The sequence below is a fragment of the Protomyctophum parallelum genome, assembly GCF_964188405.1.
Source record: "Protomyctophum parallelum genome assembly, chromosome: 18".
NCBI classification, from domain to species: Eukaryota; Metazoa; Chordata; class Actinopteri; order Myctophiformes; family Myctophidae; genus Protomyctophum; species Protomyctophum parallelum.
Genome location: NC_139716.1, coordinates 31064294 through 31088555, shown reverse-complemented (window position 1 = coordinate 31088555; position 24262 = coordinate 31064294). Strand labels below are relative to the sequence as shown.

Here is a 24262-nt window from a genome sequence, read left to right as displayed (position 1 = left end):
CACTTTATGGTGCAGAGGAGAGAACATGCCCCCCAGCGCCCACAGCGTCCCCGGTGAGAATCGAACCCGGGACCTTCTAGCTGTGAGGCGACAGTACTACTGACTATACCAAAAAATGTGATTCCTAGTTTAGAGCTTTAGCCTTAGAGCAAGGCATTAATGTTTCCGCTTCCCAATCATTTGTAGTTGGATTGAATCATGAGATTGACGGGGGTGGAGCAGAGCAGGTGTGTCAAAATGTAAAGATCCTCTCAAAATTATGCAAATGGGAGGCCAATCAAGGCTGTTGAACTGCATTGCAAACTTTTTGTCTTGAGATTGACACAAACGAGACAAAGCTGATCATGCATATTATTCACAGATGGTTCAATGGCAGCTGTAGGTATTAACATAATGTGTTTAATCCGTTTAATCCATCTAAGTTTCATTCAGGACATTTTTGGTGTTTGTGCATTAATTTAACGACTTGGTAATGATATTATTACCTTCAGCTGCTGCCGGTTACCCATCTGTCAAAAAGTTTCATTCTTCCATTTTGCATGACAAGCTGTTTATATTTTTAAACCCAACAGGAGCACTAACAATCTCTGTGAATCGGCACATTTGAAAAACTAAACTAAAAAGAAAACATGGTGAAAGGTGTTGGAGATCCAGAAAATTTAAATACTCTCTGTTCAAAGTATTTAACATTTTCACTCTGTAGGCTATTATATAAATCCCTGAAAGGTTTCCATCAGAGAACTCTACACCAATGGCTTGTCATGCAACTCCTCGCATTGCATGACGACCCAATTGGTGAGGTTTTCGCGCTCATATTCTTTTATATGGCTGGTTTTCATGTTCTAACTTTAACTCATCATGCAACTAATACTCCTTACACTCTTTTATGGGCTGATTTTCTTGTCCTAAGTCTAACTCATCTCATGCTATTTCATGCGACTGGATTTTCATGTTGTAATTTTAACTCATCGTGCTCTTTTACGTGGCTGATTGTCATGTGGTTCATCAGGTTTGGGGTATTGCAACACGTCTGATCTAAACATACACCACATCCTCATTTTTGCTTATTGGAGTGAAATAATTCCAAACCACGCTTGGCTTTCTCTCTGCCGTATACCTGCAGCTCCACCTTGGAGGTAAACAATTATCTCAGGTTTGCTAATACCTTCAGGAATCGTCTCTATTAGCCCGACTGTTCTGTGGTACATCCTATACTGAGGTATTTGGCGTACCTGTGTCTGTAGTGTATAATATGGAATGGAGGGAGAGGGTGGAGTGGGAAGTAGTTCCTATCTACAATTATTTATTTAACGCCAGTTTCATAAGGAAACAATGTTTTGAGTAGGTAGAGAGAGGCTGCCTGCATGGGAAACAGAAGCTTGCATGTTTGCGTCCTGGCCCCGGCCTATGTGGTCGAAGTGTCCCTGCAGCTTAACCCCTATAACTGCTCCCCGAGGTGCTGCCCCCGTAGCGGCCACAGCTGCTCCTGATACTTAGGATGGGTTAAATGCAGATACCACATTTCACGGTGTGTATATATATATGCACAACATACAGTGGCATTGTGGCAAATACCACAAAGGACCGTGGACCAGATTATCGAGGTGCGCTGGCGATAGCCAGGCCCCTCCTATATGTCCAGCTTTGAGGGTTTGTGCAAACACAAACATTGAATGCCATTGACAATGAATGGAGAATTTTACGTAATAGTGTCTGAGCAAATAGGCATAAGTGTCTATTTTTGTCCTACACAAACATTTCACCCACGCCTCCATATATGGTCACACCACGTGACATCACGCCATCCATATATGGTGATGCCTCGTGATATCTCGTGACATCATGGAGACCCTTAGATCTCCATATCTGCATATATGGAGCCGGCCAGAAACTCTACATCTGACCTCAAACCTCAAACCCTTAGATCTCCATATATGGAGCTGACCTGTTCTGACATTTCATATTATGTTGGTTCTTCCACACCCCATCTTCCTGTTCTGACATTCCATATGTTGATCTGACCTCATCAAACACTGTACACTCCAAGACACGCTCCATATATGGCCAGTACAGAATCCATTCCATATGTTGATCTGACCCCCCATGCCAAAGCGCATTATTCTCAAAAGGAAATTTCAGTAACCATCTGCCCATCCCTATAGAAAACAGTTGGCTGCTTCATGTACTGTATATATTGATGAGACAGCGATTCTCCCCAAATGTAAAAGATTTTGATATCTGGGAACCCAGTCTAATAAAACGTTATTGTTGCCAAATATGGTATGTCACTTGATGTACTGCAGGTATGAAGATAACAGACACTTCTGATCAAAATAGTTATTATTGTCTCCACCAGGCCGAAGGCATGGGGGGAGAGTATGTTTTGCACTCCGTCCGTCCGTCCGTGTGTGTGTCCGTGAGCAGCTAATCTCCGGCACCGTTAACCCGGTCGATGCCAAATTTTGCACACACACTCCCTGGATGCCAACGATGAACCTCTGCCCCAAAATTTCCAGAACGGCCTGTTATAGCGCCACCAGGAGGCCGCTTTGGCACCGTTAACCCGGTCGATGCCAAATTTTGCACACACACTCCCTGGATGCCAACGATGAACCTCTGCCCCAAAATTTCCAGAACGGCCTGTTATAGCGCCACCAGGAGGCCGCTTTGTGCAAAACAAGTTTTTGCACAGTACACCTACAGATTTTGTCCAAACATCGCGCAAATTGGTACACAGTCTCTCTAGAGCCATTCAACAAAACGGGTCTTTCAGATTTCTCAGACTCCATCCTGATTGGTTAAGATTGGCTTCCAAAGTTCACAGCAGTGCTCAGTTTCAAACAAAATGCTGCAAATCATGAACACATCGCGTGATTTCCGTGAAATTGTGCACGCACATTCCCACTAGGCCGAGGAAGAAATGCCACATGAACAATTTCAACTCAGCCTCAAGGTGGCGCTATAACTGGCCGAAAAGTGTTTTTACCTCTAACTGCACGGATCTGTGGATAACTTTGTATGCCAACTCCCTAGAGGCCATAACATGCCATTTGTATAATGCATGCCATTAATCTTTATAACATTACTAAGCATTATTAATATACTGTTAGATGTTATATTATTTACTTTTGTTGCCCTTTTATCCAACCACCAGATGAAGGCAAGCTGCAATGTCCTACATTTCTATCCTGGTGGAGACCTGTGCCCAGAAGGGCACTTTTTCTAGTTGTATAATGTTCTCCAGTTGTACTGTTGTGTGTTCTTTAGCTGTACTCAAGGACCCCTGGGGGTCTCCGGGCCACCGTGTCTTGCCCTCATGCCTTTCCTCTTGACCTCTCCACCGAGCTGTTAGCTCTCACACACACACACACACACACACACACACACAGACGCACGCACGCACGCACGCACACGCACACGCGCGCACACACACACACACACACACACACACACACACACACACACACACACACACACACACACACACACACACACACACACACACACATATATACACACACACAGTATTGACTCATCCCACTTTCTCTTTCGATCTAGATGGAAAGATTGTTGGAGAGATTGTTCTCTCTTCCTCTGACTCTCATCCCGGCGGCTCTCGTCCGCTCCCGACCTCCGCCATGCCCTTTCCTATATCCTCCTCTCCTCTTTCTCTCCATGCGTCCTTCTATCCTTTTAACCATATATATATCCTTTCTAGAGCAGATCTACAAGCTCACAAGCTGCGAGCTATTTTTTGCTCACATTTCACGGCTATTTTTGAAATTGTGGAATACGGCTAGTGGTTATTTTGTGTTTATTTGTATTTATTGGTTTGATTAGCTATGAATAGTTTTTTTCTTGGTCAGGCTCATTGATTGATTGATTGAATACTTTATTAGTCAGAAATGTAAACAGCACATGGTACAGTAAGACATTAAAGCTAAAAGGAATGGATGAAACAAAGATGTCCTGGGGACATCAATCCAGCCATCTCTACCTCTTCCCCTTGCTCTCTCCCCTTCCCTCACTGTAAGCCCACAAGTCGCTGGAGGCCTATTATGAGTAAGCAGCAGTCATGCAGGATTGATCTGTCTGAGCAGACACTGTTCAATCCTCCCGACCTCACTGATTCCCATAACGCACTCTCTTTCTCTCTCTCTCTCTCTGTCCTTCTCCGTTTCTCTCTGTCCTTCTCCGTTTCTCTCTTTCTCATTGTGGTTGTAACACCATATATACCAACTATAGAGGGTATGCGGCTATGCGCATGCTTAAAGTGAATGGCACATCGAGTGGCAAAGCAACATGCAAAGTGAGTTTAACATTGTTTAACGTTGTTTAATGCAATCAGACTTTTCTGTTTGGATGTATGGGCTGTCGAGGCCAGAAAGTAGTTTTTTGCCACTCAGTAGGCGTTCCTGCATAACTTCCTGGTTTGATGATGATGTCACGCGCATACCCTCTATACATCACACCTTTGAACATCTTGGTAGTAATAGCATCCTCTGTTCCCGGCCTCACCCCTCCTTTCTCTGTAAATATACCCTTTGAGTTTTTTACTGAGGTGTATATTACTGATGAATTGAGTACAATTGTCTTGTGTTATCCTTTTAGAATAACCTTTGAATGTACTACCTGTAGTGTTAAACAAAATTGTCAATAAACTATTCAATAAAAACAAAAGTGAGTGCGGAAATATAGCCACCCTATAAGCTCACGACATGTTGCATCACAATGCATTGTGTGAGTTTGTAATTTCACTATTTACAAAATAATAATTGTTAATTAATTGTAATCGAGGCAAGGTTTGAAATAATGTTGCTATTAAGTCATATGGCCATATAGGCTACATATCTGGTCAGCTTCTCTTAACCACTTTAATCCTTCACTTGTTTGACCGGAGTCTCTCAGGGCTCTAAACTATAGTGTATTTTCTGTTTTCACTATACCTAATATATCTTAGCTTGCAGATCTGAAATTGTCTGCAAGTTTCCCCAGAATGCAGCAGGTGCTGCAGGGTTCACTGTAGCCTGGAAACATTGGAAACATCTTTGCAGGTGTATTAAATACTATATGGCATATTAAGGGGAGATAAACAAAGAAGGACACATAGCAGCACGCTCTAAGGCTAACCATAGAGGCCTGCTGACAAACACAGGGTACTTGAGGTGATGATTTATTTGACTCAGCTGCATTTTTTGATGCAAGGATTACATTCTTACACCCTTGAAATGCTTCCTATCTCTCTCGCTCTCTGTGACACACACACACACACACACACACACACACACACACACACACACACACACACACACACACACACACACACCACACACGCAAGAGTGTGCTGCCATTGAGCCATTCCTATTTTCTTGATAGGCCTATAACCATATATAGACATACACACATGAATCCCCCCCATTCCTTCGATTTCGTCCCTATAAATATTCTGGAACCATCTATTCTAGAAGAGGGAAATGTGCCAAAATATGCTAAAAATGGCACGGAAGCTCCACTATAAGGTGGACTAAATGAAAATAAACTAGTATTAATATGGTTAAATATGACCAGTATACGGGCTCAGTGAAGTGCATCATTGTTATTGTCGTGACTGAGCCATGGCCCCTGCTGCATGAAGCTGATTAGCCTCTACGTTCTCCTGTGTCTCACTGTTATTATGGTCGCTTTCTTTCCAAGAGACGCAGTAAACATGTGGCCTTATTATAATAACGCATTATCTATATGCCTACTACGACAACAAACATAACACGCTTCGGGGTGACTGAGCCCTTGGGGGGTTGGGGGGGTGGTACACAACACGGATTATTCCGCATGACATCTGCTTTTGCTCTTATAGGTGTTTATCCCATCATGATCATGGACCAAACAAATCCAGGATGTTTTTCCTGCGTCTGTGTATTAGTCTGTATCAGCACGACTCTGCCAATTATAGGCAGGCAGGGGACTGCACAAGGGGATTCCACCTCACAGACAATAAATAATCACATTGAAGGACATCATCATCATCACGCACGCACACGAGCGCGCACGCGCTGCCATTCTGACAAGATTGTAATATAACTGCAATAAAACACGGACAAAGCGCGGACCGCGCTCCTCCGCCGTATCATCAGCAGCAGCTGAAACGTCCATTGCGGATGATAATCTTATATCGGTGACATAAAATAAATAAATACCCGCTGATGTTTGCCGAGGGGGGAGGGAGGGAGGTCCGGCGGATGGTTTAAATTCCTCTGGGGTTGTCAGTCAGTCACCGTACGGCCTCGCACACGAACACACACACCGTTGGTAGCGCCATGGTCATCGCCGCTCCGTTGCCATAACATCACACAGACTGGAGGAGATGGGAGAGATTGCTCGCTCTTCTGCAAGAAACTGTAGTCGTGGTCCAACAGATACCCCCGTCGTCACGCCCATCTCTCTCTCTCTCTCTCTTTCTCTCTCTCTAGCTCTCTCTCTCTCTCTTTCTCTCTAGCTCTCTCTCCCCCCCCTCCCCGTGGGTCTTCAGTTACCGTGCTGCTGCTGACTCCGCCCACGTGCCTGGGCCCCGCCTGCGCTAACGATGCTGTACAGTAGGGAGTAGTATATTATGGGCAGTGCTTCTTCATTGTCTCAGATAGCCCAGAAATTGAACTCTCGTAGATGTATTTATAGATTGAAAATGTCAGAATCGATAAATACATCTACGAGAGTTCAACATTTTGGGCTATGTCTCAGTCAGTGTGTATAAGAAAGGCAGCAGGACTGATACTATACATGCTAGCCTAGAGAAGTGTGGTGATTTGTGTAGAACGTTATAAATAACTAGCCATGTTTTATGTGAGAATCATATTGCAGCAGCTCAACACAGAAATACCTGATGATGTGTAATTTGTGTATGACTGACCAAAAACCTATATTTTTCTTTATGTTTACTGTCAGAGTGCTCCACGCTCCATCTCCGAATGCTATATTGAATGATGATGGAAGCATTTGCAATAGACGGATGCGCGCCGCAAACTAAAAGACGAATTGATCCCAGTCGTTCTTAAAAAGAACTACAATAGTTATTACGCGTTATAAACTTGCCAGGCAGCACGTGACGACGTCAGAGAACAGCGCCGGAAGAGCTAGCTTAGCTAACAGCACGCTAAGCTAAGCTACATCCAGCTAAGCTTCATGAAAACAAGGAGAATCGGTTTCTGTCTCTCTCACAGTCTTACTGTGCGTGCTCTGTTAAATGGTTGAAGGAGGGGCTGTCCTCCTGGTGTACTCCAGACATTCGTTCGCCTGGTCTGCGCTGCTGATCGCGTCTCGTCCTCGCCATGGTGGAGGACGGTGATGATGTAAACCTCCTCCTGGCGGATCAGGAGGAGACCATCGGCCGCGGCGAGCTGGCGGTGCCCCCGGACGGCTTGTGCTGGATCTCGGTGGTGTCCTGCCTGCTGCTCGCCTGCTCTTACGTGGGGAGCCTGTACGTGTGGAAGAGTGACCTGCCGAGGTGCGTCTCGCAGAATGTTACAATTATACACGTTATTGTTTATGTTAATAGTATGCGTATTGTGCGAGTGAGGTTCCAAACGGTCAAAAAACGATATGGAGAATGTTATTTAGATTGTTTTTTTTAGACAGGTGCTACGTTTGACAGTCCTTGAGGACTGTGAACCAGTCTTAATAGTGCTTCACTGCCTTTTCTCGTTTTATCCTCTTAGCAGTTTTTGTATCGACCTGTACTTTCATACCCATTATGTGTTGTGTTAATAACATTTTCAATCAGTAGACTAGACACACAGACAGTCGTTTATGGACTAGCGTTTATTCATCAGGCCATCTATTTACTCTCACCTTGCACTTTGTAAACGCTCTGGATGTGCGTCTGCTAAATATAAAAAATGTAAATAATACAGTTTATGTTATGATAACATGGTGCACACGGTCGAATTTCACCCATTTCTTTACACCTGTTAAAAATAATGTTGATTCTGATTCTTGAACAAACAATATAGAATTGTCATTGCATTATTTATGCCATAGAGAATCCAGAGTCTATGGTTTCATAGTAAACGTCTAGCCCAAACATTTAGATTCTCGTAGAGGGTTTTTTTTCGATTCTGACGCTAGTAAACGTCCCTTAGATACATACATGCCTGGCAAAATGTTGCACCTGAAAACATTTGTTAATATCTTGCAATGATTTCAACCAGCCCTTCATGTTCTGGACTTAACTCTGGCTTGCTAGTTGCTGGGTCAGCTTAATTGATCTTTTGATTCAAGTCAAGTACTTTGTTCAGTTCTTTCAGCTTAGCGTAGCTGCTTGTGGCAGGTAGAATTGTTCCCCGGCTGCCGCTGCCTCTATAATTATTATAGCCCTCATTTATCACAAACACTATAATTAGCTCTCTCTGACTTTCCCCCTGTTTATCTCTTTCACAAGGGATCACCCAACAGTAATAAAGAGGCGCTTCACAAGTGTCCTGATTGTATCGGCCCTGTCACCCATCTTCGTTTGGACATGGAGAGAAGTCACTGGTGTGCGGGTGAGTCTCTAGTTACATCACAGTACAGTAGATCTTCTGCCCACACAAACAGGCACAGTATGTGGGTTTTAATTGCATATAAAATAGGTAGACTATTCTTAAAATTAGTTAATATGCAGTTTGTTCTCTCTGTTTTTGTCATGTTGCTGTGTATACGGGACTACAGTACGGATAGAAATTGGCTCATTGGCTCATTAATCATCATTAATGTGCACTGTCCAGGAAATAAAGTGCACTGTCCAGGAAATAAAGTACAGTAAATGGAAAATAGCATGGTGTGTTCCAACAATTATTCAAAGAACACTGGGCCGATGGTCTATGTTGAGTTCTTGATGAGTTATTTGTAAAACAGAGAGTAAAGGCCTATTCATAGTCTGGATTTTCGGTGGTGAGGTGACCACCGGAAATAACGTTGAGCGGTGGTGAGTAAAAACAGAGAGAAGGGCTGGAACGCTGGCGGTGGTTTGCTCTTCACCGCGGCTCGTGACGTCATGTTGTAGTTCGTTGGTCACCTAACCACCGAATATCCAGACTAAGTATGAGCCTCAAATGGTGCTCAAGTTGTGTTCTGCTCTCCTTGCTCTGCAGCCAGGACAGGAGACGCTATCACTGTGGGTTTCATGTCAATGTCCCCAAAATGTATTTAGCTGCCGACCACCATTTGAAAAGATTTTGAGGCAGGGACCCCTATAAGCGAACATGGCTTGTAGATTTTTGAATGTGCAAACAATACATTTGGACACAATTGTTTAAACTATTCTTCTTTTTGCTGGGGAGATCCTGGAACTCCAGAAGGTCCCTATAGGCTAGGGCCCGGGGTTCCCGAACCTCACTTTATACAAGTCCAGGAGAGTCTTCGTTATAACATTCCTTTACGCCTGAAGAATGAAAGAAATTACTTGATGAATTGAAGTAAAGTCCAAGATTAACAACAGCAAGAATATATTAAAAATGCAAATCCATTTATAAACGCCATAACGATGCTCAGTGTAATCCCAAATGTCTTGTATTGACTTGCATGTTGACACTCCCAGACATATTGCTAAAGTCCGTTTCAAACTACTTCTGATTCAAACTGACGTGCCCTAGAAAAGAACACGTCTGGGCTTCAATGGGATCTCAGTTATGTAACGTGCAATAATCACCACCTGTCAGTGACAGGCCTATCAGGTGCGTCATGTTATACAAATAAAAATTCTCCTTGCATTCAAGCCACCACGGCGTGAATATGAACGATAGTAAAAAGGTCATTTTTCAAGGTGAAGTAATCCTTTATGAACCAGTGCTCCATCACATGAGGATTTATCTGCTGATCTGTTTCTTCATGTGCTGTTGGAACACACATGCTCATGCTGTACACGTGATGTGCATTTTACACATTCCCGTTCCTTAGCGACTCCCTCTTAACGGTCCGATTCCTTAACAGTTCCCTTTAAAGATTTCCTTTTTTTTTTTTTAACACTTTATTTTGATTTTTATTGATGAATAAATGAAAAAACATATGTGTACATTTTGTTGTATCCGACATGTAAATATCCCCCCCTCCCCCCCAATCAAGGTCAGAACAAGACAAACTAGAAAATTCGCAATTTAAAAAAATTGCAGAGTGTGGTTGCCGCAGTGGCTTACATATGCCCCTCCCACTAATATTGCCAGCCAATTACAATTTCAAGTCACGCCTTAGATCATGCGTAAGTAATTCGGAGGGGATTTAACCCCCGAAATTCATGTTTTTGCGACAAACTGTTACATTTCTCGCATTTGCGGCGCCCCCTATGGATGAAAATGGAATTGCTTTTAGAACTTGGTTGATTGAACCACCCCGGACATGTGATTCAAATTTGGGATGGATTGGACATTCCGTTCGTGATTTATGGCATTTTTGTGATATAGGCCCCTCCTACTAACTTCGGAAGACGATTACGGCCGAAAGATACGGACTACCAAAATTCTGCATTTGGCGTTTTAATCGGATATGTCCAGAGATCATGTGTGCCGATTTCTGTGAGATTTGGACAAAATATGTAGGAGGAAAAGCAAAAAGTCAAAATGGCGGAAAATCCATCATGGCGGAAATGGGCGTGTCCTATATGGGGAGATGCGTCATGACCCAAGGAATCCAGGGAAAAAATAATTTTGATTTTACGACCTACGGTTCAAGAGTTATAAGCCAAAAGGTAAAGTGGGCTGTTATAGCGCCACCATGAGGCCGACCTATAAAATTATAATTTTAATTAATTTTAGTGATAATTAAGAAATATCCCTAAAAGTTTTGTAACTATAGTGATTACAGTCTCCGAGGAAAAAATACTTGAATGTGATTTTTTGCCTTTTCCCATTCATGTCAATGGGGAAATTTAATTCACTAATAAATTCATATCAATTAAACTATACAACATTTCTCTTAACAAAATACAAGCACACGATTCCCGATTTTTCCGGTCAATTTGACATATGGCTCAAGTGCGTACAGCGTACAGTGTGGGAGGTATAAAGCGACAAAAAAAAGACTACTGTGGAATAATAATACGCATGAATAATAAAGTGTTACAATTACTAGAGTCTGGTTGCCCTTTGGGCAACCACACTAATAAAACAAAGACAGACAGTACAAGACAGTAAAAGTAATTAGTAAACTAGTTTTGAAAGTACTAATGAACATAGTAAGAAGAAAAATAAATAATAATAAAATAAAATAAACAGCATTTTCCATCAGGGTATGGTATCTAGGTTACATACATTGTATCCATCTTTCAGTTTAGATAGTAAATTCCTCTATATCCAACTGTCTACTTACTGAGGGCCTCCAACCAGAGGTCGAAAGATTTCCATTTTTACAGTTAGATAGATGGCTTTATTGTCATTCAGCAGATACATAAATTGCATAAGAGAACGAATTGTCGTTTCACTGGCTTTTAGTATGCTAGTTAAAAGAGAGCTAAAATACTATTAAAATCTAAAATCCACGTTTAAAAACAAATAAATTAAAAAGCACCATTAGTTCATTGAGAGACAGATATTGCACAACAGGAGTCCTTATAGCAGCATATAGGGGGAAAAGGTTAGGGGATATTGCACTTGTTCAAAAGTCTAATGTCTTGCTGTTTTACTTCCAATGCTTCGATACCTTCTGCCAGAAGGCAACACAGAGTGAACTGTCCCTGGTGTGGGTGGGTGGGGTCATTCCTGATGTTGTTGGCCCTAGACAGACAGCAGTTGTGCGCAAGTGTCCTTGATGGAAGGCAGTGATGTCCCGATGATTTTCACCGCTGTTATGGTGGTCCTTGAAATAAAAACAAGTTTGCGAACCACCAGTGTTGTAAGTTGTAATTGTATAGCATTAGCAGATGTGAAATCCACATAACAGCTCTCACAGTGTGATAATACAAAATGTGATGGATTCCCGTTCCTCAATGTTGTTGTCCGGTTCCTCCAATTGTTCCGGTTCCCAACCCTAGTTACATTATAAATGTGTGTGTCCTCTACATTTAGGCCAGCCCCTCGTTATGGGCCCTGATGGGGATCCGTTTCGAAGGCCTCATCCCTGCCATCGTGCTTCCCCTGCTGCTCACCATGGTAACGCACACATCAACACCAGCATCATTATTAGTGAACATGACATGTGATAGTGGCTGCACTAGGGATGGGTGTTTTGGGCTTTACTTTTTTTTTTTTTTTTTCCTGTGTTTGAAAACCTTTCACAAATTTAGAAATGTTCAGAAATCTTTCACATAATGGCATGCCCCAAATATTGACTACTGGGTTGAAAGTGGTTATGTCTGACTGTCTGTGGGTTTTTGAGTGGTGCAACCACTCCAAGGTACAGCAATGTCCGTGTCGTTCACCTATGTGTTGTTAATGAGCACGAGTATGACCATTAGTACCAGTAGGGGCGCTGTTGTCAGAAACAGAGAGAGAGATAGTGCTGTACTGTTTGTTCCCTGCTAAGGAGAGAGAGAGAGAGGAGGGGAGGGGAGTTGCACCAGTTGCACCACTCAGTTCACATGGGTGTGAATCAATTAATTGTTTTAATCAATTAAAAGCTTGTGACTATGTAATAATTTCATTGTATCCTTGTAACACACATGCTTTGCTCCTGAATAGTTTTGTGCATACAAAATATATTTAAACGTATAGACAACATATCCATTAGACATATACATACAGTAACATGGTTAACTGTAACATGACATCATCATATTATTTTATACACATGCACCCTGCAGAGCCAGTGCACAAACAAACCTTGGACACAGCGATTATATCATGTACTAGTGCTGACATAAGTATTCCAGACGGAACCTATAAGGCCAACATCGTCCAGATCAAATTATTAAAAGTAATCTTTCTTTCTGGGAATCATTTCCACTGCCTCGTGGTTTCCTGGTTGTGTCTTTATCAGCTTTGCCAGCTACAGTTTAGGAGAAAAGACTTAGTTTTGTTTAAAAGCCAAGCCATTCAAAATGAAACTGAAACTTTAACAGGGGGTTATGTGTAGACTACATAGCCACCTTAGCATATTTTGAATTTAATATTCATATATTTTGTGGCAGCCAGTAACATTGGATATGTTGCATAAATCCAACAGGATCAATTTAACTTTAATATTGCAAGTACTTTGGTTCAACCGCCTTTACTGGTGGCACATATTGGCACCTCACTGTGGAATAAAGAGAAGTATCCGACCCACAGTTGGAGAACCGAGAACTACTGTTGTTCATGTGTTTAAATCCAGTATGAGAAATGCTGACTTTTAAAAACAGTGAGTGTGTAAAAGATGCTAAAACAGCAATTTATATTATTTATCAGTCTATTTCAAAATCATAAGTATTTATGTTTTTGAACACAATTAACCATGTACCATCAGTACATCATGCAGATAAGGAGTTACCCGTCTATCATTTGGCGTTCTTTGTCACCACTCGTTAAAAAATATGAAAAGTACAGTTGGGACAACTATAATGTTGCTACATTACGATTATATCGCAGCAGAGTTCAGGTTCTGAACTGCTTAACTGTCTCTCTCATTGAACAGGATGGTAACTGGTTTCTCCTTTTGCGGTGCTCCAGGTGCTGTTTCTGGGCCCTGTCATCCAGCTGGCCATGGACTGTCCCTGGAGTTTCATGGATGGCATACGCGTGGCCTTCGGTAAGGCAGACAACATGTCTGATCCCATTCTTTCTTAGCCATTACAAGTCCAAATTCTCAGTCATCTTTATCAGTTAAGGAAAGGAAAGGTACTATGTTTACCCAGGGTAACTGGACTAAGCTCAAGAACTTGTTTACAGCCAGGCCCTGCTCACAGAACATTTCATGGTAGAGGTTCAATGCCTTGTCCAAGGGCACTTCAGCGGTGGTAATTTTAACGTGCCGGTCCGGGGATACGAACTAGCGACCTTCCGATATCAAGACCACTCCGCAAACCGTTCGGCCACCGCTGCCTCTTTGTTGCTCAATGAGAGGGGAGTTACTTACGAAAGTCAACTATTCACGTTATATTACCCAATGAATTTCAAGTAAAATCCAGTCCAGTAGACTATGTCAGGAATTGCTGAGACGTTTAACAGACTCTGTAATGAAGAAAATGTTGCATTTTGCAAATGTACTAAAGTTCAACATTGGTTTAATAGTGCTGAGCAGAGCCTGCGAGTTATTATCTGTGCTACACGATAACACGATGTCCCGGAACAATTTGCTGAGTGCTGTCAGAGGTAGCCTAAAATAGCGCTTTAGTGTATTAATATGGATGCCACTGCAAATCTGGGCATATCGTATCACACTGTAATGAAGCATCCGCACCACAAGTAAATCCTGTACAGGTGGCTGGCCTTGTCCTCTCTTAACACCCTGAGAGGAGTGGCGTGAACAACACAGTGGTTTCTAATGTCACGCCAGTGAGAGCAAATCTCCCACTTTGCACACCTTCCCACAACTCCTGATTTCCGTGGGAGTCTCCCTATTTTTACCTCGTTCTTTCTCACGCTGTGCTCCCGAATCCCGATTGAGTGATTTCTCCCGTTAATCTCCCGCTTTTATGTGCAATGCCATGCGAGGACAATCCTAGCCTGGAACGCGGCTCTCGTCACCGTGCCGCTTGGCAAGTGGAAATGGATTAAACTGTTCCCAAGAAATGGAATACCTTCCCTTAATTCATGTTCTTAATGTTAGTATCTGCGCAAGACTCGCGCACAAACAACGCACACACACACACACAATGTTTACATTGTTATATATGTTGACTTTTGAAGAATTTTTTTTGACACAACACAAAATGTACAAAGAGGTGATCAAAAGTTTTGATCACCTATTTGTACATTATATTTTCTTTGTGAGCTATGAATTTAAGACCAAAAAAAAGAAACGTTATATTAGCGTAATCTGTAAATGGTGCATTTATAGAGCCTTTAGCCAAGGTGCTTTACAGAGATTGTGCAATACATTCACCCATTCACACACATTCACACCAGAGGAAACCATGCAAGGCACCAACCTGCTCATGGGGAGCAATTTTGGGGTTGGGGGGAATTAGGGGGTCTTGCTCAAGGACACCAAAAATCTGGGGGAGTCCGGGTTCGAACTGGGAACCTTGTGGTTCCCATCTGGCTACTCGACCCCTGAGCCACCGCCGCCCCTCCCTATTGTTAGTAGTAGATATGAGGGAGGGGGGGACATTTAGCAATACCTCTGAAAACCTCCCTCTTTTTCACAGCCTAATGTTGGCAAATAATACGCGTGGAAAATAAATAATTTCACTTCAGCTGGTGTTTCCCCAAACGAGCCATCTTGTCCCAATGTCCCCGTATGTTGTCTTGCAGACCCGTGGTTCTGGATGCTGTGTTTCAGTGACATGCGCTGGCTCCGGAACCAGGTGGTGGCTCCGCTGACGGAAGAGCTGGTGTTCAGGGCGTGCATGCTGCCCATGCTCGTGCCTTGTACCAGCCCCTCCACCGCCATATTCACCTGCCCGCTCTTCTTCGGAGTGGGTGAGTGCATGTCCCCGCAGCTACGAAACATGTTGTTTTCTAAAGGAATGTAACGTTACTAATGAAATAATCTGTTGTCATAGTTTATTTATCATTATCGTGCATTAACTATGTCGACTGAGGACCCCCTCCCCCCGCCCCGTTGTATGACTCATTGCCTCTGAGGCAAAACCTTTTGCTGAAGATGGCAATACTACAAGCTTGCAACTCGTCGCAATGTCGCAATGCATTGTGACCTTGTAGACCTGCTGTTTTTGCGGAATGTTTGCGTATTATGACGTGCCCAGGAATGCTATGGTTCATTGAGTTAAAGGCAAGCCAGTGTAATCCAGCAGACCCCAGCATAAATTGGAAGTTCGTTGTGGAATTCTGGATCAGGCAATATAGGAGTCAAGACAATATTCTCAGGTGGTGATGGTTATGCTTTATGTACATGATATCATGTACATAAATCGTGCCAAGAGCACAAGGGCAGAAATCATAGTTATACTCTATAGCTGCCTCAAGGACAAGTGGAACCATAACAAGATAGGCTGTAAAATAAACTATTAGGCTAAGTGGAGACAACTAGGCTAGGCCCTTACAGATACCAAACATCAAATGTATCATAAGTGATGGCGAAATATAAAGGTTGGATATAAGCAACCATATAATTTCTTCCTCAAGTTCTCTCTCCTGATTAGATCAAATTGGTGTCCCGTCCTGAAAATGTATTTGTTTACTAATGAGCTGGAGAGACAGGGAGACTGAACAAACACTCTATAACAATGATTGCTAAGACTACTATGATTATTATATCACTTACAACTCTGTGACCCCCTCTTTAGTTTAAGTCATAGGTTCAAATCCCACATTTACAATAGGACAGTGCTTATTATTAGTCTATACTGTGTACGCATTATATACTGGGATACTACTAATTGTGTGAGTTCAATGAACACACGTTCATTGTGTATGTATCGAACACGTTCCTGTGTAACTATGTATCCAGTTTTGCTGTTCAATAAATGGACTTTGGTGCTGATGACGTTCTGATAACGATGATGTATTTGCAGCTCATTTCCACCATGTCATCGAGCTCCTGCGCTTCAGACAGGGGAGCGTGTCGGGAATCTTTCTTTCGGCTGGTAAGAGTTTCTACATTATGTGTTATCCAATTAAGGCTGCAACGATGAATCTTAATTGAATCGATTATTCAATCAGTTGCCAGCTAATTCAGTAATCGAATCGGCAACTAATTGCTGGAGTTTTTGGAATTCATTGTGGGTGTTTTCCCACTTAACCATGGTTTTTCCAGTGTTAAATGTAACTAAACTAAAGGATTGAGCCATCTCTCTTCCCTTACAATCTGCTGATAGTTGCACATGCACAGTAGCGACTGCAAAGAAAAATATGACACATAACGGTGGTGGTGGGTTTAGTTGAATAGCAGTCTAATCAGCAGCTGAGCAAAATATAATAATGTATTTGAATGTCAGCGTCCAGGCACAATTTGAAACACTATTAGCAACACACCACCCTTGCATCCAATGAAGCATTATTCAGATCAAGTCTCACTGGCTTTGAAATATCATTCCTGAAATTGCTGGTTTAGTATTTTAATAGAACACATCATGCATTAGGTTTTATTTGAGGCTGCCCTTTCTGACCACAAATAGAAAGATTTTAGAAATTTGTTCCTTAACACTCACTAACCGGTGGCGTATCTACAATAAGGCAAATCCATTTTCTGCCTGGCCAAAATCCATACACTGAGGACAAAAACAAGACCCGAGAACTATTAGTGGACAGCGGACTGGCCGTTGCGGTAGAGCACGACCCTCAATCACCCATTGGAATGCAAATGCATGCCTTTCAGCCTTTGTATCCTACTGTCTGGCAGGTATATCTCTTTGTATCCTACTGTCTGGCAGGTATATCTCTTTGTATCCTATACTGTCTGGCAGGTATATCTCTTTGAAAACCTTTAGTGCTACTGATTGTGCGCGGGGACGACGACAATTAACACATCTTGCCTGCCCAAAATGTAATTCCTGGAAACGTCACTGCATCTAACCAATGGCAAACAGATTATTATAATTCTTAATTATTTCCCCCACCAAATGGTAGAAAGGAGTTTATTAACCCATTTTGGGCGGGAACCCCTTTTGGTGTTTTAACTGATGTTATGCTTTAGCTATTAGACAAAACAGGAAAGGGCGCACACCAGTGTTGGTGAGGTGCTGACCTAAGGCAGTAAATAAGTAAAAATTAGAAAAAGGCCGCACACTCGTAGCCATGATGCTGTATATTTATTATTATCCAACATTTCGACCTAGGAGGTCTTCTTCAGGGAATGAAGTTATCAGGGAATTTAGCTATTGAAAAATAGCAGATCTACAATAGCGTGGCACCGAGTGCCGCGCTATGAAGTTGTAGGTCTGCTATTTTTAAAAAATCGTGAAAATGTGCCTGAAATCTTTGAATATATATTCTTTCAGAGTTTCAGTTTTTAACTCAAATCTTTGCTTCTGGGGTGTCCCTGGAACAACATATTTTGAAATATTGAGAACCACTGATATAGAAACATGAGGTTTTTCAGGAAAAAATACATTTTAGACATTTTTTTAATTTCGACGTCAGACCTAAATGGGTTAACCGTTAACATATATTTCTTGGTGTGCCACAGTGTTCCAGTTCTCCTACACGGCAGTCTTCGGAGCCTATACGGCCTTCATCTTCATCAGAACAGGTGAGGGCTTTGCACGGCTTTTGGAATCTTTTGAAAGTGTCTCTTATTAGAGAGAGCGTAGACTTTTCTCTAAGCTCTGACGGCTCAAGGGAGGCTTTTAACCTTTTTATTTTTAAGACATAAGAGCATACGCCGTACGCACACTGAGATTTCCGCTAAAGTTGTTTAATGCACGCAAGCTTTGGGTTCTTAAAGGCATGAATAACATTGTATTAACCAACCTTTGCACAGATCTGAGTAGTAGGCTGTTTTTTAGGTTATTTTTAACCTATACTAAGACTCAGACTGGTTGAGAGAAGTGTGTTTTTATTTTTTTATAGTTCACAATTAGTTTTTCTCCAAAACTACACTCAGGAGGAAGTTTTCACTGATTCATCTCTCTGCATTACAATAAATCTACTAATAGATGACAGATTGTGGTTATAAAATAGTTTAGCTGGTTTTGCAGTGGCTCAAGACCAATAATTCATTATTTGCCGCCAGAGTAATCTCAGAAAGAGTGTAAAAACGTCCATAGCCCCGCTCTTTGGAATTATTGATGAGCTCTGCAGTTGCAATTTTCTTTCGCGAGGCAGGTTACAGGTGCATATTATTAATATCCCCTATATATATATATCTATATATAATAGATTCAGAGGTGTTGTTTGTCACATAATCATCGTACGTGTATGTGTAGTGAAATGTTGGTGTATAGCAGCAAACTGTGATGATAATAATACAACATAAAACAAGGTATTAGTAATAAGTGATCAAAGTGTAGATCATTTAAGTAATCCTAATGAGCAAAATAAAATGGCATAAATGATATACACAGACATTGGTGTAGTCACTGTAGTGATTGACCATAGACTATTAGGTATGCATATTCGCATATTCGTTTATCAACTCGCCGCAATTTAGTGCATTTTAGTTTGACTTCACCTTCATTTAAATTGCATTGAATTGAGAGAGAGAGAGGATAGTTGTTTAGAGTTAACACTAGAGAAAGCTAAAAGTTTAAACGTATGTAATTCATTAGTAAACTATTTAATTGGTAGGGCCTACTTATCATTGGTATTCACATACTCACCTTTTTATCATCATCTAGCTGACCATTTTTATTGCACAAAATAATGTGATCACTTTGTAAATGAACTATAACATCTGTGAGTTTGACACACTACACTGATGAAGACAGCATGTTAGCATAACAAAGAAGACATTGATGAACAATTCTCGCCGTGGCGACTTGGTGAACAGGCGATGTAGTGCAAACGGACGTATACCGTATTATGTGTTGAACTGTGACAGTTCTAATTTAGCTACTAATGTACAGTAGACACAATCCTGATTGCCTGATAAGGTTGAGCACCACTGAACTGGAGCTCTGGCTCCCCTGGAAATTCAGATAAGAGTAAGAAGTTAACAGTATAGTAATTGACTTCTTTAAGAAAGTCACAGAACTTGACAGTCTAAAACTAAGGTCTTATTCTGGGATTCGCGTGTGTGTGTGTGTGTGTGTGTGTACTGTAGTCTGAGAATCAAAGAACAAATATATTCAGAACGATCTGGTATTCCGTAATAAATAATAATACAGTAATGGCGTAAGGACCAGACCACCCGAGTGCCTTGTATCCGAGAGCATGGGCCACCGTGTGAATATGATCAATGAGTGAATTTGTATATTCTGTATAGTGTGTGCATGTAAAATGTAGGTAACTTCTCCCTGTTACTTCGAATCAAACTTTTTATTCGTAGAGCATGCATTTAAAACGGCAAAAAAAAGACGCCGCTATAGAACACAAACAAGACGATGTGTGTGTGTATATATCTCAGGTCACCTGGTGGGCCCTGTGCTGTGTCACTCGTTCTGCAACTACATGGGTTTCCCCGCCGTCAGCACGGCCATGGAGCACCAGCACCGCTTTACCGTCCTCTCCTGCTACCTGCTGGGCGTCCTCCTCTTCTTCCTCTTCCTCTTCCCGCTCACTGACCCCACATACTACGGCCTGCCCACCCCCGTCTGCACCCTGTCGTCCTCCCACTCGTCCCTCTGCGTCTCCTGAAGACTCCTCGGGACACCTCCCAACAGCGACGCGCCACCCCCGTCCGTCGGGGACACAGCCGACGATCTCACGTCCACCCGCCGACACCCGTCTTGACAAACGAGGAGGGTTTGGAACCGGATGGGTTCGAGGTGAACGGGGAGGAGGCACGTTAAGTGGGAGTTCGGGGCGCGTGCAGGGGTTAGGTCAGGTCGCTTCAGGATGTGAACTGACACCCTTGGTGTGGTGTTTGTCTCGGGAGTGGGAGTGGATCTGATATCCCTCGCAGCCAGGGTGACCCTCGGTACGTCAATATGCCGTCTTAGCGTAGACTTGACCGAGAGGTAACGTTACCCGGGTCCCTGGTGCATCCTTTGCGGTTGCGGAGAATAGAATGGCTTTGCTGATTCAAGTCAAGAGTTTTTATATATATATATAGAAAGGCATATAGATGTTGATTTATTTAGACTGTGATTTAAGGTTATCTATCTGCATGTTTCAGTGCTGGTGGTGTTTGTGTTTTTTTTTTGTGGGTTCTTTTTTGGTGTTGGGAGTGGACGAGGGAGGGTCATTTCTCTTTTTGCGGGAGTCTATATTTACTGTTTTGTTATGTTTTCGAGATCTCTCTCTCTCTCTCTCTCTCTCTCTCTCTCTCTCTCAAAAAAAAAAAGAAAGAAATCTAATCTGAGGCCCCACCGCCTCATTATAACAACCGTGATGCTGCACCATTGGCACAGGTACCAAACTCGTATTATGAGTTCAATCCTCTGTGTTCTACTTCGGTCTCTCCATTCCAGACATCCTGCCTGTAGGAGCTTGTAAATGTCTAAACCAACAGCACCCTGCAGTGGCTCTTGGGCTTTACTGTACCCATTCTGGGGGCAAAAAAAGGCATTACTTCAAATCGTCTCTCTGTCGGGTGGAACCCTCATATGTCCACAACTGTTACTTTTCGATTCAGAAATAGCAGGTCTGCAATCTCAAAGCACATCACTTCACACCACATTTCAAGCTTGCAGATCTGCTACTTTTGATGCTTTTTGTGTGACGCTGTTGTATGATAAAGTACGGTGTTAATTTATGCGAAGAAAAACAAAAAGTTAAAATATGGACATGAGAGGTTTCTTTGTTGCTCGACAGCAGCGAAATGCCTATGGTGCTCCATTCTATGTATTATTATTATTATTTTTGCTGGGGCTGCACAATATTGATAAAACATCCTTCTGCGATATTTTTGCCAAATGTTTGCTTTGCGATATAAACTGCTTCAAGCTGTTTCTGCCACACCATTTCATTCTCAGTGCTCAGCAAAACAGCTTGGTGTGGAGGTGGGGACATCAAATAAAACGTTTTGTTCCCATAACGTAACTTAATCTCGACGCCCGAGAAATCGCATACCACCAGAACTGTCTGTGCGTTGTCGCACCCTCTTGAAAGATTTGCACCAGTTCATATTGTAATTTGTTTTTCGGTACTTTTGCGCTGAATTGTACAGCCCTAGTTTTTCCTTTTTAAATATGTTTATTGGGGGAAAGAACCTTTTTGAAACAAGGTTTCACGACTGTACCGTTCCTTTTAAAATGGTACGGGAAACTTCTTTAACACTCAGGTGTCATTCATGGAGGCTGTGACATTTTGAACCACTACTTTGCATGCTGCTACATACTGTATGTGCTTGCAAGACAAGAAAGTCCACGTAGTCTGGACAAGCCATGCCACTTTTAATCCTAATACCACCACACGCATTCACTCTCAAAATCCAGTTCTACTTAAAAACAGGATTTGTAAATCTATTTCACATTGGATACCTACTTCACCCGCATTGCACTATGTATGCATACCTTCATACCAGATCTTTTGCTAAAGCACTGACGCGTTCATCTTCTGGACACTAGAGGTCAGGTGTGTCAGTGCTTTAAGGTTATTGCAACATCTTGTACAAGAGGAGTTTGTGTTGATTTCAAGTCGAAATGGTCTGTCTGGCTTTCGGAATTACTTAACCCATTCTGACCTGAGATCAGATTCTATAAACGTCTTCTACATCCTGACAGTTTTCTGATAAAGCTATGTTTCTGTCAGTCGCTCTTCGATTTTTCAAAAATAGCAGACCTACAAGCTCGTATCGCGCCACTCGGTGGCGCGATATGAGCTTGTAGATCTGCTATTTTTAAATAGCTAAAGCATAACATGATGCTAACACAAAAATGGGTGCCCGGTCAGAATGGGTTAATGTGGCAGTCAAGTCTATGGACTTGTAATGTTTGTTTAGGGCACTAAAGGAGACGTCATGTGGTAGCCAAGTCTATGGATTTCTTTATTCGTTTGTTTAGAGCACTTTAAACAAACATTACCAGACGCCCCTCACTTCATGCGAGAGTGATTTTTTATTTTATTTTTCTCTTTGTAGAGTTTAAATTCTTCACTTTGACCTACAGAGCTCATAGTAGTGAGACCATCCATCGGTGATTATCCCATTCTGAACGGGAACCCCATTGAAAAATAGCAGATCTACAAGCTCATAGCGCGCCACCGAGTGGCGCCCTACGAGCTTGTAGGTCTGCTATTTTTGAAAAATCGTGAAAATGCGGCAAATCCTTGAATATATATTCTTTCAGACTTTTTTTGACGTCTGGCCTAAATGGGTTGCATTGAATGTATCCGAACGGGGTGCAATCGTAGAGCCATCTGGTTAGCTGCTCTCTTCATATGGCCATAGCCCACCACGCCTGTTGAGACAGAACTCTGCTGAATAAGCTACAAGCGTACTGTGAAGAACGAGTCACTTGGATCTTGAGCAATAACTTATATGGGGGAGAGAGATGGGTTAAATGGACCAAATCAGGACATAATTACTGAAATGAGGAACCTGAAACGTGTGCTATCGTGTGTATTTATTTTTGGATAATTTTTAAGACATGTCCACCGTGGCCCCATAAGTAAAATAGTGGGCCAGTCAGTGTGAGTTTTGTTGGTTGTACCTGTCTAAAGTTTCCACCAGAGGGTGCCAGAGTGCTTAGACAGAATTACCACTGTTGACTTCTCTCTCTAGTCTGCACTCTCAGTTTAATGGCTTCTCTGGCAAATGTCATCTGTCACTCTGATGTATTTTCCCTTTAGTTTATACCAGATTATGCCCTGTCCTAATGGGAGAGATTGATGCACAGTACTTGAGTACATACATACGTGTGTGTGTGTGTGTGTGTGTGTGTGTGTGTGTGTGTGTGTGTGTGTGTGTGACACCTTGAGTCATCATCAGCTACTCGGTATTCTTTCTTATCACATTGGCTCAGTCAGGAATTAATATTTAGTCATGCATCCCACATAGCATCCCACACCCTCCCCAATCTGCATGGATTTATTCTGTTGCGACAACTGCATCTTAAAAAAGGCAAGCAAGGTCCCAGGACCAATCAAATGCAATTTCAGATCAGGGTCGTATGTGTCGGAGAGAAATGCACGTAAAGTAGAAAATCAGACCTGTCTGAAGTGAGTCGTGCAACAGTGCCCCCACTTGGTACCCTAAACGTACATATACATGGGATACAGGGAGTAAGGGACACGGGGACGGACAAAGCTGGGCTTTGGAGTGGCTCCACCCTATGGTTGCACCACTCAAAAATATGGATTGAACTCCAAGGCGTTTTCATGCATCTAAATGAGCCAAATGTGCATAGAGGAATGCTTTGTAGACTCGAGGCTTTGGCCCATCATCAAGGCCTGATTGAAAGGCCATTTAAATGTGGGGTAATATCCACCCTTTCTTTAGTAGTACCTACTAGAAATGTTGGATACGGTTGCCGAGAGGAAGTACAGAAATGTTGTTTTCTTTAATGAAAAATGCTCGCATCCTCTGATCAGCCCGCCCAAATTATCCACACGCATCTTATTTCGTGCACGCAGACTGTCGCTGACTCATCCCATTATCATTGCAGTGGGCCTGCATCTATTGCCAGCCTCTTAAGTGTAATTTATACTTCGCCATACGGCGG

The 24262-nt window shown here is 42.3% G+C and overlaps 2 protein-coding genes across 3 annotated transcripts in view; one reads left to right on the top strand and one right to left on the bottom strand.

The window, feature by feature from the left end:
* Nucleotides 1-6452, bottom strand: part of peli3 (pellino E3 ubiquitin protein ligase family member 3) — a 39155-nt gene extending 32703 nt beyond the window's left edge. Inside the window, exon 1 of the mRNA XM_083789336.1 lies at nt 6195-6452. The gene's annotated coding sequence lies outside the window, so the exon portion shown is untranslated. The remainder of the gene's footprint in view (nt 1-6194) is intronic.
* A 670-nt stretch (nt 6453-7122) lies between these two features.
* Nucleotides 7123-22344, top strand: rce1a (Ras converting CAAX endopeptidase 1a). 2 transcript variants are annotated; one of them, XM_083788704.1, is made up of 8 exons: nt 7123-7498; nt 8432-8534; nt 12027-12110; nt 13605-13683; nt 15351-15518; nt 16574-16645; nt 18187-18249; nt 20065-22344. In XM_083788704.1, the coding sequence occupies exons 1-8, from the start codon at nt 7323-7325 to the stop codon at nt 20292-20294; spliced, it is 975 nt and encodes a 324-aa protein (XP_083644830.1). In that variant the 5' UTR covers nt 7123-7322; the 3' UTR covers nt 20295-22344. The 2 variants fall into 2 exon arrangements, with proteins under 2 accessions (XP_083644830.1, XP_083644831.1); XM_083788705.1 differs by having other exon boundaries at nt 7408-7498; nt 8446-8534.
* Nucleotides 22345-24262: the final 1918 nt, after the last annotated feature.